This window comes from Tachypleus tridentatus, chromosome 4, assembly GCF_004210375.1.
Source record: "Tachypleus tridentatus isolate NWPU-2018 chromosome 4, ASM421037v1, whole genome shotgun sequence".
In the NCBI taxonomy this organism is placed as follows: Eukaryota; Metazoa; Arthropoda; class Merostomata; order Xiphosura; family Limulidae; genus Tachypleus; species Tachypleus tridentatus.
Genome location: NC_134828.1, coordinates 25372926 through 25388922, shown reverse-complemented (window position 1 = coordinate 25388922; position 15997 = coordinate 25372926). Strand labels below are relative to the sequence as shown.

The window sequence follows — 15997 nt, the reverse complement described above, 5'->3', positions numbered from 1 at the left end:
CTTTCTCATTTTATCCTCTGTCACACAACACGTTATCAAAATATCTGCCTGACATGAGAGTCAATACATCAAGCACAATAATAGAATTGTTTCAGGGAAAAAAAAATTATGACGAAACATCTTTTTAAAAGAATTCTGTTTAAATATTTTTAAATGTTTCTTACTTGCATATCTAATTCATGACAACGTTGGCTAATTTGTTCCTTGGCTTCTGATGCTGCTTGGAGTTCTTCTGTAGTTTTTTTTAGTTGTTCATTGAGCTCAGCATAAGAGTCTCCTGAGTAGCTGGTAGGTATTTCCTTGGTAATTAGCTAACACGAAGGACATTTATGTTACACTGTTAATTAATATTTTGTTGTAACTTAAAAACAAAGAAACAAAACTTTCAGAAAACTTAAGGAAATAACTATAAAAACAGAATTATCTAAAAATGATGTCTAATTTACATTAAAACACAATTTCAGGTTTTGTTGATTTATCTTCAGACTCAACAACATGGACATTTTATAATATGATTAACATATTACAAATTGTAATACTTTTCATATTTTTTTAATTTCATACAAAACCACTTCCAAGCTACATACATCACTGATTCTTAATTTCAAAATAATAAAATAGAGGAAAGGCAACTGATTAACTACTGTCAACTCTTAGGTTACTCTTGTTAAACCAAATACTAATATTTGGCCATCACACTCTTATTATAATGCATTCACAAGTCTCAAACTACAGAGAAACATTTTATTTTGTAACAATGGAACATAAACCACAGAATCTTAGGTCTACAGTTTGGCACAATAAATAACGGGTAACTTTATCCATTACACTAATAAACAGCATCATTAAATAAAGATAAAAATCAAGTTCAGTAACATGATCAAACTACAGCAAATTTTTCTTTTAACCATACATGTTATTTCAATGCTTTAAATAATAATAATAAAAATATTTTTATTCATTGATTTTTTTACACAAATCAGTCTAAAGTTTAATATCATCAGAAAAGAAAAGTATTTCACTTTGGTGTAAAAATTTCAAAAAGGATATTTAAAAAAAAATCAAAAATATATTTTTTGAATTTTTCAACACATTAATCTCAAGTTTAATATCGTCAAAGAAGTTAAATCATTTCATCTTGGCATATAAACTTCAAAAGACGAAATTAAAAATTTAATATTCATTAAACATTTCTATAAATTAATACAAAGTTTAATATGAAAGTTAAATCTATTAAAGCTTGGCACAAAAATTTTGAAAAAGAAATAAAAAAATTCACATGAGATGGACAACCTGTTTATAACCATAAAAGTGTTTGAAATTGTAATCATTAAAAAAAAACAACTCTAAGTTGGTTAAAAATAAATAAAAATTATTAGTAAAATTAATCTATTAAACAAATGGAAAAACAAACATTATGCACTAGCTTACCTATAAATGTAACTTAAATCATAAATATAGTATATATATATATATATATATATATTATTTAAAAGAAAATCCTAGTTGCTATGTGATATTTAAAAGCATAACTTTGTATCTTTCATCCTGATAAAAAATCGTCTTAAACTCAGTCTGGTTGAATAAAGAAAGCATGTGTTCTAATGGCCAGAAATAAATTGAAACAACTACTAGTCATAGATAGCTGTGTGTAGTTTTGATATGATTTTTGGTTTCACATCTGTAGCAACTTAAGACACAACTATCTTTTTTTACAGATGAAATTCTCCTTTAAAACAACTTCTGTACCACTGAACAGCTTTTGCTTTAATAGTTTAAAAGAAAAGGTTTATGCAGAAAGTAAACAGAATGATTGTGGTAAAACATATGCAGAAAGTAAACAGAATGATTGTGGTAAAACGTACCTCTTGTATGACATTCATCACGACATGCTGAACATCTTCCTCTAATTCCATAATTGCTTCTATATATTCTACAAACAAGTAAAACAAATACAGCTACAAGTGTCTACTAAATTATCTTAATCTTTAGTAATACATATTAAAATACCCTAACTGAACAACATTATGATATTAATTAAAATAAAAACAATCTGGAAAAGTCACTGCTGTAGATTATCACAAAATTATAACTGTGTGTGTCTATGTACGAATGTGTAAATATATATAACTTATATAATTTCTCATGTTATTTTTACAACTTATGATAAGACATACTTCACTACTTCTGTAATACATTCCTACCAGATTCTAATAGTAGATGAGATAGGAGTTTCCATGTTTTTCAATGAATTGAAATGTTCTCCTTAATTATACAACACTTGTAAAAAAAAAATTCTTTACACAAATATACATAATAAAATTCATAATTATTCAAAGTAATGTTTATTCACTAAATAAAAAAATTTTTTTTTGACTACACATAGATAATTAAAAAAAAACCAAACAAAATTTAATAGCAAGCCATTTCTTAACAACACACTGAGCTTCTCAGAATGAAATTGTTTTCATTCTCTTTTCCCTAAGATCATAACCACCTTATAATTACATGTCACATATCTTCACACACACACACACACACACACACACACAAAATAACATACCTTGTTTCCTGTCACAGTTAACTGCACAGCCTAATACCAATTGTAACATACGTCCCAACTCTACTGGATTGCTATTTTCTCCTATGGCATTTACATCAGGCATTTTAAAACCTATTATCTGTTGCCCAAGTGCCTTCAAAATAAAAATGAAATCACATTTCCATTACAATGCACTAAGTGCATAAAATGTGAAATTCAAGTGATAACAAGATAAAGAGAGGAACCAAACCACTGTGGTATGTTCAACTGAAGTTAATACTGATATTTAAAATTTTAATGAATCAAACCACTGTATTATGTTCAACTCAAGTTAATACTGAGTTCATGTTCATAATTTTAATGAATCAAACCACTGTGGTATGTTCAACTGAAGTTAACACTGATTTCAACTTCAAAACTTTAACTAAATATCTTAGTGATTCCCAGTAGCATGAAGTATAAAAAAGAAATTACATTAATTTAGTAATTATTGGACTGTCTGAAATAAAACGGTTTCCTTTCTGAAATAATAAAGTAACTTTTTTTTATTATCCTTCATATATCATCAGTCACAATAACTCTAACAAACCATATTAATGTAAAAAATAAATGTTACTTATATATAAAGTGAACATTTTTGATACAAAACTGGGTTAAACACAAATGTTTTTATATTTTGATCTTATTTGAATAAAATACAATGTGATAACTGCCACGACTTCTATACTGGAGAAACAAGTAGAAAAAGGGAAACCAGATTCAAAGAACACAAAAAGTCACCTTCACAAGTTTTCGAACACTGCAAGTCAAATAAACACAACATAACCATAGAAAACACCCAAATACTAAATAAAGAAACAAACATAAACAAACACAAAATTAAAGAAGCCTTACTTACACAACAACTCAAGACCAAAATAAACCAATACAAAGAAACACCTTTATACCTATATTAATAAATATAATCAAACATCTAAGCACACCCTTCACATTCCTACACTCAATTACACAACCCCTTCAAACATGTGGTCAGCTATCGGTCAGTTACCTCTTTCTTTCTTTGTGAACCTGATGATGACCGAAAAAGATGGAAGCATTGTTCGCTCCTCTACATAAAAATTTTATCGATCCATAGCAGCCATTTTTAAATATATACTATTTTAAAGTTAAATAAAACAAAGATATGTATATATATATTTTTGCACACAAAAAGAAAAAACTTACCTCATTATAGTAGTCTAAAATTCCTTTAAGTATCTTCCTTAGATTGCTGACCTGTGGTAACATCAATAAGTTAACTTTAATGCTTGTATTAAAACTAATCAGTCAAATATAGAAAAGCACTTAGAAGTGGACTCTACACCATTGTATGCTTATGGTACAGATATATTAATAAAAATATTTATACTGTTTCCTTTTTAAGAATCTGTATTGGCAGCAAATAAGCACAGAATAATGAATGTCAAAGCACCAACACGTTTAAATGCTTCAAGTAATTTTTCCATAGAAGAAACTTAAGTGTGAGACAACTAACATTTGGACCAACCTGTACAAACATACATAGCATTACAATATTGCACAACTACTTTAACTAATAACTACTGTTGATCTGTAGAGTGAAATAATTTTTATATCTGTAAAACAAAATACCTGTGGTTTTAAATTTGAAAGACCAAACATTAAACTTCCTGTACAAAAAATATAAGAAAATCAAACATGAACAAGAAATAAATGTTTCCTTACAACTTTATATACAGAGAAGAAATTAAACATGTGGGCTACTCAGAATCATGTTAGTGCACATGCGTTAAATGTTTCAAAAATGCAGGTATTGTTGCTTTGTATTAAGCACAAAGTTACACAATAGGCTATCTGTGCTCTGCCCACCACAGGTATCGAAACCCGTTTTTTTTAGCATTGTAAGTCTGCAGACATATCGCTGAGCCACTGGGGGGCAAAATGCAAGTACCAAATGTTAAGCAACAAAAGTAAAGTTTAGAACTTTGAGAAAATAATCTAGAATTTGACATTTTTTTTTCATAGAAAATAGTAAAAATCACAAACTTCACACGAATTGAATTTCTTTACAATATAAAGCACACTAGTTCATGTTACTGTAAATAACAAAACCTAAACCATCGCCAACTTGTTGTCATCAGTAATCCTAAAAGGGCAAGTCAAAATAATATTATGGTGAAATATACAAGTCTTGAAATGTTTTTAATCACAAAGTTCTATTTATATAAAAATAAAATTAGTGTGTGAGTAAAAGACATTTCAAAATTCCATAACCAACTAAGAACTATAATTTTAAGCTATATCACTTTCATATGTCCAGTGGATTAAACTAACATTATCACCATCCAATCCTTGTGAAATATTAGCCTACAGAAATAAAACATAGTTAAATGAAATTAACCACTTGTTTCCATTGTTTATATTACTTTTTAAAAAAAACTTACTTCACTTTGTTAATAGATATTATGAAAACTATTACTATTATGCAAAACAACATAAAATAAGTATAAAATATGGTAAATAACAACTCAGCCTAAAACTCGTACAAAACTGTTTTTAGACAATATAATACACAACCTTAAGCCTCCAGTTACTCCCTGTGCCAGACTTTATCTTAGCTAACCATCCACTATTAAAATATTCTGGTGCTCTGAAAAAACAAACACAAGACATTAAAACATAAATTGAAGAGAAAGAATAATAATTTATGTAAAAAAAGTTAGAAATCCAATTTAATCAGAACTACCTCCACATTCTTTAAGAATGACTTCTGTTTCTTTCAATATTTTTTAATTCTTGCAAAGTTTCAAAACACTAATAATCACTAAACAAATTGGCTTAATATTATACCAACATATTTTCACATAGAAATCTTGTTACAAGTATTTACGAGTTTTGTAATATCTTTTCAGCTGGTGTTGATTATTTTAATTTTAAAACTTAAAATTAATTACCATTTGGAAAAGTAGGGAAGTTTCAGATTTCAACACATAATAAAATTGTATTTAGAAATGTAACATAACACCCTTAAGTAACTGTCTAAATATATTATTTTTCAGAACTAATCTACGAAACAGATGACATTAATACAATCAAATAATACTGACGCTTATGTAACAACTGTGACAGAATATTTTCTCATGGTGAAAAACCTAAAAACTTGGAACAGATAATTTCCTTCTACATCATCTTTGCTAATGGAGACCAAACATGAGATACTGCAGGTTTTATTTTGTAAGGTGGAACTGGTTCTGAGATGTAAAAGGTACTAGAATAAATCCAGCAAGTCATTACACCTCACTATCCCATACTATATTTCTTTGTACTGTATTCTAAACAAGACTTTTAAAAACTGTTAACTTAAAAAAGAGGAATAGAGATCTTTGGAAAGATACACAAAAAAGACAGGTAGCTTAAAGTGAAAATACAATCCTAAATAAGTAAACAAACAGGCTTAACCTGTTGACTGCCAATTATTACAGCTGCTACAATACAACTCTAATGCTTCTTCATTTTGTAACTTTTTTCGTGACGCCATTTTGGATCAAAAGTGAAACAATTTGCAAGTAGGTCAATGTTTGTATGGTGCTGACATCTAGCGTTGAAATTTGGTATTATTGAGAACGAATTAACTCGTCCGTGGCACTGTGTTACCGATTGGCTTGGACGAGTTATCTCATCTATAGCACTGAACAGGTTAAGATATGACACAGTGCTGACGTTATTTTCTTAAGCTAAATAATGCCAACACTATGTCTCAAACCTTAAGCCTGTTTGTTTACTTATTTTGAGATTGCATTTTCACTTTAAGATACCTATCTTGTATTGGTATTATGTTTAAGGTCCCTAATTCCTCCTTCCTAAATTAACAATTTTTAACAATGTTGATTCTTTAGCTTTCTTGTGTCCATTATGGATATATATACCTGTATAATAGCAGTACTGATCTATTTGAAACATTTTTGTTTAATGAAAACATAGTGTATGATGCTTTTTCAGGAAACATTGACAACCTCTGGACTGGCTTCAAGCAAAATGATAGTTATTGTTCCTAATAATGTCTCCTCAATATTATCATTGGTAGTGGTACTGTATGTGTAATCTCTGCGATGCACAGTGATCAACACATCACGTTACGTACACTCTTACAAAATATATATGGCAACTACACTTGTACCCTGTAGCTACATGGGATTACTGAACTATACAGAAAGATGCCTGAACCACATTTTGGAACAGCATGAGTTTTATATGCATATCCACATGTTATCTTTTAAACTATGACTTAAAATATTTATGTTGTGCGAGACAGGCTACGCATTTGTATAACGTTTTAGACGTTTGTGTAAAATGGCCAAAATCAATCACGTAGTGGTAGAAAACTGATTCTGTAAGTTCTCCAAAGGGCAGGAACCCTATATACATGATACATGACATTAATAACAGTTGCAACAACACTTGATAACGAGAAACCCACTTGAAATAAAAAATGTATCTCAGAATGGCTGGTATGTGTATTAACACTTTTATTGATAAGGAGAGAACAACATTTCGACCTTCCTAGGTCATCTTTTCTTAACCTAGTGTTAAAACCCACACCCATACCAGCTGTTCAGAAATACAGTTTCAACAATAAGTTAATAATCACTATGGTACATGCATCGTGCTTGCTATATAGACATTAAATTACATCCACAGCCTGCATGTGACTATATAGATATAACAGATTATGAGGCTCCATATGAACCACAGGCTACATTATAATGATTTAGTGTCAACAAATACACAGGAAGGTATTTGCTAGGTAGTCAATTAAACTTTAAAACCACCCTGCACAATGTGCAATGATGCATTTGTTAATACTGCCCAGGTTTTATTACAATAAGTGCAGATATTTTTCTACAGACTGGCAGAACAATAGTATATAATATTTAAGAAGAACAAATTGGGAATCTTTATTATGAACTCACTACCATGGTTCACAAAACAACAGGATATAAGTGTATAATTGAGATAAAACAGGTTAAGCTCCAGTTAAGTTATTTTTTCTAGCAGAGTGTTTGACTCATGGAATAAATGACAGTAAATTTATGAAAGAAAAATTGATGATTTTGTGAAATAGTGAATTGTGAGTTTCAACTTTTCACTCTTCTCTTTCTCAGCATGTTGAGCCCCAAGCCTATTTTGTTGATACTTTCCAGAGTCCCACTAGTAATTTTAGGAAGAGTGTATATGTAGCTATTGTGTTCCAGTCAATAAGTGTCCCTTTAAAAAGAATGGTTTGGTTTGTTTGTTTTGAATTTTGCACAAAGCTACACGAGGGCCATCTGGGCTAGCTGTCCCTCATTTTGCAGCGTAAGACTATAGAGAGAAGGCAGCTAGTCATCACCACCCACCACCAACTCTTGGGCTACTCTTTTACCAACGAATAGTGGGATTGATCGTCACATTTATAATGCCCCAAGGCTGAAAGGGCGAGCATGTTTGGTGTGATGGGGATTCGAACCTGCAACCCTTGGATTACGAGTCGAGTGCCTTAACCACCTGGCCATGTCAGGTCTTTAAAAACTAAATAGAGCACAACTCACTGATGCATCATATGGGAGCCGGCGTGTTAAAGGTGAGTGTGAAAGGTCATCCTTAGAAGATGACACCTAGTTGTATGTATGTTACTCAACATACTGCAATTATCACAATTATTAGAATATGAACCAAACACGACCAACATGTATCAGAGAATTTGGATACTTACATCTGAGCCAAAGCTTGAGCCATTACCACACCATCACATAGATCTTCAGCAGTTTTGTGGTTTCCTTCCAAATCAAACGTCTTTAACTATGGATGAAAGAAATTTATCATGAAAAAATCTTGCACCATATGTGTATTTTGTGCAGGTTGATTCATAATTTTGATTAGTCAATTAGTTTATATGATGCTAACCAATGTTACCACTAACCAATTCAATTTCTCAGCTCTTGTGCCTTGTGCAAATAAATGCAGTCATATTACTAACCAATTCATTTATTTATTGTCAAAAAATACTTAAGTTCATTTTCTGTAGTACAACATAAATGTGATGTTTAGAATTACCAAGAGATAAAGAGCTACCAAAAATTACAAGCACTACGTACTCACTATAACCTGAACAATAAGTGTTTGAAATGTACAACCAACTAGTAAAAATTAAACTCAACAAAAATGTACTAATAAAAAATCAAAAATGAGAGACACAATACATGAATCATAACTCGTAAACTACTAATCACTGCAACTATTACAAGGAATATGTTTATCAAAAAACTAATGATATACAAAGTTTATTGTCTGGATCAATAAAACTCATTATAATAAATTTTTTAATATCTTGATAACCATTCATTTTATTTACAAACAAGGTACAACTTCAATGCAGTCATATGTTTCTACTAGACATTTTATAGTATTCTAAATTTATGGGTGAACAGCATACGTTTGCAGTTTATGTCATGTATGAGTTAGGAACCAAGGTGAATAATTATGTCAGTGAGAAGTCCCAAAATCAAAGTGTTCACCATTGAATGCCTCATTGACTTTCACATTTCAAATCAAATAACACATCTGTTTGGTGATTCTTGACTTCAGATAAACATGTAAATTCCATTCATTCATATGGATATAGTTTTAACTCCCAAAGTCCTAACTTACACAAGTGTTTTCACTTATATTTTTCTATTTAGATAATTAAAAAAGTCGGTAGTTTAAAAACCTATAACAATGCTGATTTATTGAGTTTCTTTCCTTACATGTCCAGCAGTAGTATTCTACAAAGCTCTGAGCTAATGAGAATTGTCAGACCAAAGATGCTTAAATTAGAGGTCAGCACAGAAAATCTGGTGCTGTATATGCACTGTGAAATATTTCTGGGAACCCAGTAAATAAAACAAAGTACAAAAACCCACATGAAATGTATCACAAATGTTAATTTTGAATTCATTATATACATGCATACTATATAGACACATTTTCTGTCTTCAGATATGCAGACATTTTTAAGCCTCTTTTAGGACTTAAAATTACAGCAATTTTGCTATAAATTCTAAATTATTTTCAAATTGTCAGATTTAAATTTACATGAGTAGTAAAACCACTCCCAAGCTTGGAAGGGTAATTAAAAACCTGGACAGTGTTGAGTTTATGAGTACCAATGCCAACTTATCATTTAAGTGTATATTTTTAATACATTAAGTGACAAACTTTTAATTCTTCAAAACTTTTGCACGATGAAAGAAACATCACATCTTTATTATACTGTGAATATAAACACCTCTAACTTACCCACTTTATTAGACTTTCTGTTGTATTCTCCATGATTCAGTTTCTCCAGATAATCCTTCAGTTTTTTATCCAACTTACACAGACTTATAAAATTTCTTAAATTCCCTGTCTAAAAAGAAAAAAAAAACGGTTAAATGATTCTAGTTATCAAACAACTAAATTCCAATGTTTGAAGAACATAAGAAATTCCAAATGAGGGGAGGAAACATTTTAGCACATCTAACTTAGGGAAATATTATACATTAATTCAACAATATAAAATAAAACACTAGCAGACACCATAGCAACAAACAAACATGTTTCAAAAGTTGAAAATTCAAACTGTTAAATAATTCTACCCAAGACACTTACTTTGCTACATCTTATATATAGTTACCCCTATAAACCATATTAGACCAAATTTCAAGGGACTTTTTCCCATAATCCATCTGTATTTAAAAAAAATTATATTAACTAAACTTCCATGTTTATAACAATAGGAATCTATAGCCTCTCCTTCAACCTCTCACCAGAAGCCATAAGTTCTGTTACGAAACCAATGAATTAGTTTTTACATAAACACTTGTTTTAAAATTCTGGTATAGTGCAGAGTAGAACAACTTGCTCATTACTAAGTTCAGATTTTGAAGACATCTTACAATTTCCATTAGCCAGCAACATGAAGGGGAGAATGGAATTTCTAATATAACCATAATCTAGGCTTCCGCTAGCCATTAGCCACATCACTATTGGCGAAATGAAACAGCCTGTGGCTAAAAAATCTAGTGTTGGTTTCACCACAGTGGCAAAAAATAATACCTTTTTGGTCTTGAATGGTTTTCCTTTATTTATTCTGCTCAAGTTTCAGTCTTAACAGCTTTCGTGGTTTTTATTGCCATCCACGCCATTAATGATGACAAATGACCAGAGGCGCCCCCCAGTGAGTTGAAGAAACGAGAAACGACTTTAAAAACTACCACTGACTAATCTATATTTTCTTTATATATGTATTTTTATTATTTCTGAGATATGACAACTAACAAATTATTTTTTTTTAGTTATTACTTAGCTGTGCTAATGATTTCTTTTATTTTCATTTCTTATGCTACATGTTTGATTCTGCCCGTGGTACACAAACAGTAATCAGAGAAAAACTGACTTTCGTCAAACCAACATATGATCTGTATCAAAGTAGAAATCCTAAGTTTCGTTTGACATGTGTTTGAATTGAGATCATGACAACTCCTAGATCAGATAAAAAGACATCTAAACAGTTAGATATATCAAGTTTTTTCAAAAGAAGGTTGAAGCAACAACATCAACTGATAGTGGGAAATCCACTTCCAAAAGAAAAGACAGCTCTGAAGAAACTGAAGCTTACAGCAATGATCAGACTGTCGGTGCAAAAAAAAATATACCCACGATTTTCACAGAGTTGTTCAAGAAACTTGGTTTTCACAGTTTCCCAAAAAATACATTTCATTGCAAATTATGCACGGACAACAAGAAGACAAATATTTATGCTACCACTGGGAAAACTGCTACTAAGCCTAAAAAAAGACTACTTGGTGAAGATGCACAGTCAGAAGATCATTGTAGTGCAGTAGCATCACAAGTTTTGAAGAAGGACATGTCAACTGCTGCTGTGAATGTGTATGTGGGGTGTAAAGGTGGCATTCAGGCACAGATGGCCACATTACTTGTACAAACAAAGGAAGCCATCCCAACTGTGAAGTTTCATTCCCTCCTTTCACTACAAGTATTCAATGTAAGAATATTATTCATTCTAGTATTAATAAGATACTTTCTGTTTTCTATAGTATTTTCTTAAAATAAAAGGCAATTTGACAATTTTCTAAAAGTGAAACATTTTGAAAATATCTATCAAAAATTAAGTAGCTAGCCAACTATTCCAAATATATTTGTTTATTACTTTAATTGGTGGTGTTATTTCAAAACACAAGTTATTATATATTTTTAACAGGGAGTGACCTCTCTAAAGAAACTACAGACTCAGTCACAAAGTGGAACAGAGAGCTTCATATACACCCACAGCCAGTCTCTGGATTATGTGTACAGTGCCTTAAATCATGTAATTAAAGATGAAATACAGGCAGACTTTTGGGCATCGCCTTTTCCATTTTTTGCTCTTGAAGCAGATGAAGCAACTGATGCAGGAAACACCTCTATACTGATAATTTATATCAGGTATCTTTCATCATTAAGTGAGGTTACAAGTCGATTCCTTGCCGTATGTGAGCTGACCAACACTGGGGCTGATTCTATCTACAACACAATGCACACAGTCATGGCAGATCGAGGATTGTCTGATGTTGACTTGGTTGGACTTGCAACTGATGGTGCAAATGTCATGGTGGGAATAAAAACAGGTGTTGCTACAAAATTTAAGGAAGAATGCCCCTGGATATTAAGAAGTTATTGTGTGGCACACAGATTACAGTTGGCAGCTGAAAAGGCAGCAAACCAGATGCCATACCTTGTGAAGTACATTTCAGTTTTGAACCAGTTTGCAAAAAGCCTGAAATATTCTCCCAAGTTGTGTCGTGTTCTGGAAGAGAGCAAAGCATTGCATGGAGATAAAAGCAACAAAATCAAGCAAGTGTTCTTCACATAATGGCTCTCTTTTAATAATTCTGTCCAAACACTAGTCAACTGTATTACATCTGTGATAAGCTGTCTGCAGGTCATAGCAATGGAACGTGGTACTCCAGGCCTAGCCTTGAGACATGGTCTAGTTCAGTAAATGTCATGTTACAGCTTTGTCATGATGACACATTTTTTTTGGCTGACGCTGTTGGCATTCTTGGACTTTTGTCAAGATCTCTACAAAGAGCTGATTTATCTTATGATCAGGCAAAAGCAATTATTGATGGGTCAATTCTGTCAATTCAGTCGCTGATACACATCTCTGGTCTTTACACATGGACTGCACTGAAGGAACTCCCACAAGCTCCTGATGCTAGTGGTTACACTTCTTACAGAGACCATGACATCAAAGATATTGATAAACAATGTGAAAAGTACAGATCAGCAGCTGAGTCATTTGTTGAAGAGGTGGTCACAAGACTACAAGTAGCATTCCCAGACACTAACATCATGTCATTGTTTTCAATATTTAGCCCATGTCACAGCAGAGCAGAATCTGATGAGGATGATCTGAAGAAACTCATGCAGCACTTCTGTTCTTTTGTCAATGAGGTTAAGGCACTGACTGAATGGCTGCTACTAAGGAACATAATGGAACAGGATGCTCATAAAAACAGAAACATGAAGAGCTTCCACAAGGAATACATCCACCAGACCTGTCAAACTTTTCCAAATCTGTCTCAGCTTGCAGAAATTGGATTAATAATTCCAGTTACATCTGTTGACTGTGGGCAGGGAATTAGCAAGTACAACAGCATCAAAACAGATGCCAGGAGCAGTCTGTTTGTGGCCAAAACAGAAATGTTACTGAACTTATCCAAGGAGTTCAAACCTTTAGATCATTTTAACTTCAACTCTGCATTCAGATACTGGGTCACTGACAAAGACAGATGTGGGTACCATTCCCTGTTGAAGAAATGTGCTTCGAAACCTCAGGCATCAACTTCTACCACATCTGTTAAAAGTGATTTGGCTGAAGAGCTGCCATTGGATTTATCTACTTACTAGTCATGCTACCGTATTGTAGTTTTAAGTCATTTTTTGTTTCTGTGTTATTTTGAAAAATGTATCTCTTTATTTTCCTCTTTATCATGTTTATTTTGTTATTTTGTTTTTTTTGGCAGGGAAGAATGCTGGGGAATAAAAAAATAGTACAAAACTTAATGTCTTGTAGATTTTCACATAATTACAACTATTTTTTATTGAATGGAACTGATGCATATTAAAAGTCAAGCACCACACAGTTTTTGGCAACCTAAAATTATGGCTAAACAACTGTCACTGTGGCTAAATGAAAAATTACTTTGTTTAACAACAATAGCTAAGAGATATTTTTCTAGTGGAAGCCCAGAGAATCATACAGCCAATATATTTTAAACTATTTTTCTAACATTTAAACTGAAACATGAATAGAGAAGATAAATACAAAATAGTTATATATTGTAATAATGTAGCCTGTGTAAGTATAATTGGTAGAAGTACTGTCTCTAATAATCTTAAGTTTTACTTTCTGGAAATGTAGTGTACGCTTAGCTCTACTGGTACGGTTGCTACACTTATCAACCCTACTACTGGAGCTTCTATACTCTGTACTACTACTGCTTTTGCCAGTAATACAGGCTAGTCTGTAGCAAATTTAGTCAACTCAATATCACTCTCTCAAAATCTCCGTGTGAATGTAACAAGACAATGCCTGTACAACATTTTTACACCGCATAGAAATATTTAACAAAATCGGCTTGTTCAAAATTATATTGTAAATGTTTGCAACAAAGTAAGTAAAAAAAAAAAAAAAATCATGAATAAACTTACCAATTCTTCTAACCTACTAATTACATTTATTACAGGTTACGGCTGACTTAAGCCACCTCCTCTAATCCTCTAGAGCCCTCTACGAAATTATAGTTACCTGAAATTTATTTATTGTACAATTTCTACGAAATCTGAATACAAATAAATTAGCAAGTGAGAGTTTATTGAAACCATATATGTACGACAATATAATTGTTATAATGAAAAAGAAGGTTCATGTTCAGCATCGATAATTATACTCACAGATGTGTTACCTCAGAAAAACGATATAATTTTTTACTTATTAATCAATCGTGTGTTGAAAGAGTAAAGCATTTTATATACAGGAGAACAAACGTCTTCTCTCTCTTAAAGCACAAGCGTCACCAGCATTAATGGCTATCCCAAGTGTAAATTGCAGCATTGTTTGTTAGAAACGTGTAATTTGTTCGTTTGTTTTTCTGAATTTCGCGTAAAGCTTCTCGAGAGCTATTTGCGCTAGCCGTCCTTAAGTTAGTAATGCAAGACAACAAGGAAGGCAGCTAGTCATCACCACCCACCACCAACTATTAGCTACTCTTTTACCAACGATGAGTGAAATTAACCTTCACAATGGCGCACAGATGAAAGAACAGACATGTTTGGTGCGTTGGAGATTCGAAATCGTGACCCTCAGACTACGAGTCGAACGTCCTAACCATGCCGGACCAAGAAACGTATAAAAACATTATATTTATTTGTTTATTTTTTTAATTTTGCACAAGGTTACAAGAAGGTTATCTGCGCTAGCCGTTCCCAATTTAGCAGTGTAAGACTACAGGAATGGCAGGTAGTTATCACCACTTACCGCCAACTCTTGGGCTACTCTTTTACCAACAAATAGTGGGATTGACCTTCACTTTATAACGCCCCCATGACTGAAAGGGCGAGCATGTTTGGTGTCAGAGGGATTCAAACTCGCGACCCTCAGATTACGAGTCGAGTGCCTTAACCATCTAGTCGGGTCCATTATATTTGATCACTAGCCTTGAACATAAATAACTAGCACTCAAAATAAGTACTGCAAAAGGCTGATTCCCAATATGTGGAAGTCTACACGTGCTCAAAAATAATTGTTTTGATAATTTTGTTAAACTAAACAGCTTAACTATCTGATGCTATTATTATTGTATTTTTAGTGTAAAGCTACACAACGAACTATTTGTAATCTGTTTGCCGTGGGGAATCAAATTCTGAATTTTTAAAGTCCTTCAACTTGCCACTGACAGTTGGGACAATTACTTTAAACTGAAGTAGAGGGGAATATAGCATATACAGGTAACACATGCTCTGTATGGCAAAGGTTTCAAACCTTCGGTTTTAATATTATATGTCTTTCAGCTTACTACAAAGTAAGCAAGGGCATTGTAGGACCACACGTAGTAAATTTACTTTCGGCCAGAAATTCGTAATAATCTCTTTGTTTTTATGCACAAAGATGCCCAATGGGTGATTTCCGCTGTGTTCTCCTGATGTCCAGTCGCAATTTATAACGTACAAGCTCGACATTTTGTCACCGGGATCGCTTCTTAATAATAATATATGTACTAATATTGATAAACGTGACGCATGAATTGATGGTATGGGTGACACTACATGAAAAAATATTTTTTAACCTTTGTCCAAACTGTATCAGTGTCTATT

The 15997-nt window shown here is 32.2% G+C and overlaps 1 protein-coding gene across 2 annotated transcripts in view; it reads right to left on the bottom strand.

Annotated features, from left to right (window-relative positions):
- Positions 1 to 14424, bottom strand: part of hook (hook microtubule tethering protein) — a 63466-nt gene extending 49042 nt beyond the window's left edge. For both annotated transcript variants that reach the window (XM_076497371.1, XM_076497373.1), the window contains exons 1-8: positions 14336 to 14424; positions 9878 to 9986; positions 8313 to 8398; positions 5138 to 5210; positions 3767 to 3817; positions 2564 to 2696; positions 1866 to 1933; positions 165 to 311 (exon numbers count right to left, since the gene is read on the bottom strand). In XM_076497371.1, coding sequence (XP_076353486.1) covers positions 165 to 311; positions 1866 to 1933; positions 2564 to 2696; positions 3767 to 3817; positions 5138 to 5210; positions 8313 to 8398; positions 9878 to 9910 — 591 coding nt within the window. In that variant the 5' untranslated portion in view covers positions 9911 to 9986; positions 14336 to 14424. The remainder of the gene's footprint in view (positions 1 to 164; positions 312 to 1865; positions 1934 to 2563; positions 2697 to 3766; positions 3818 to 5137; positions 5211 to 8312; positions 8399 to 9877; positions 9987 to 14335) is intronic.
- Between the last annotated feature and the right edge of the window lie 1573 nt (positions 14425 to 15997).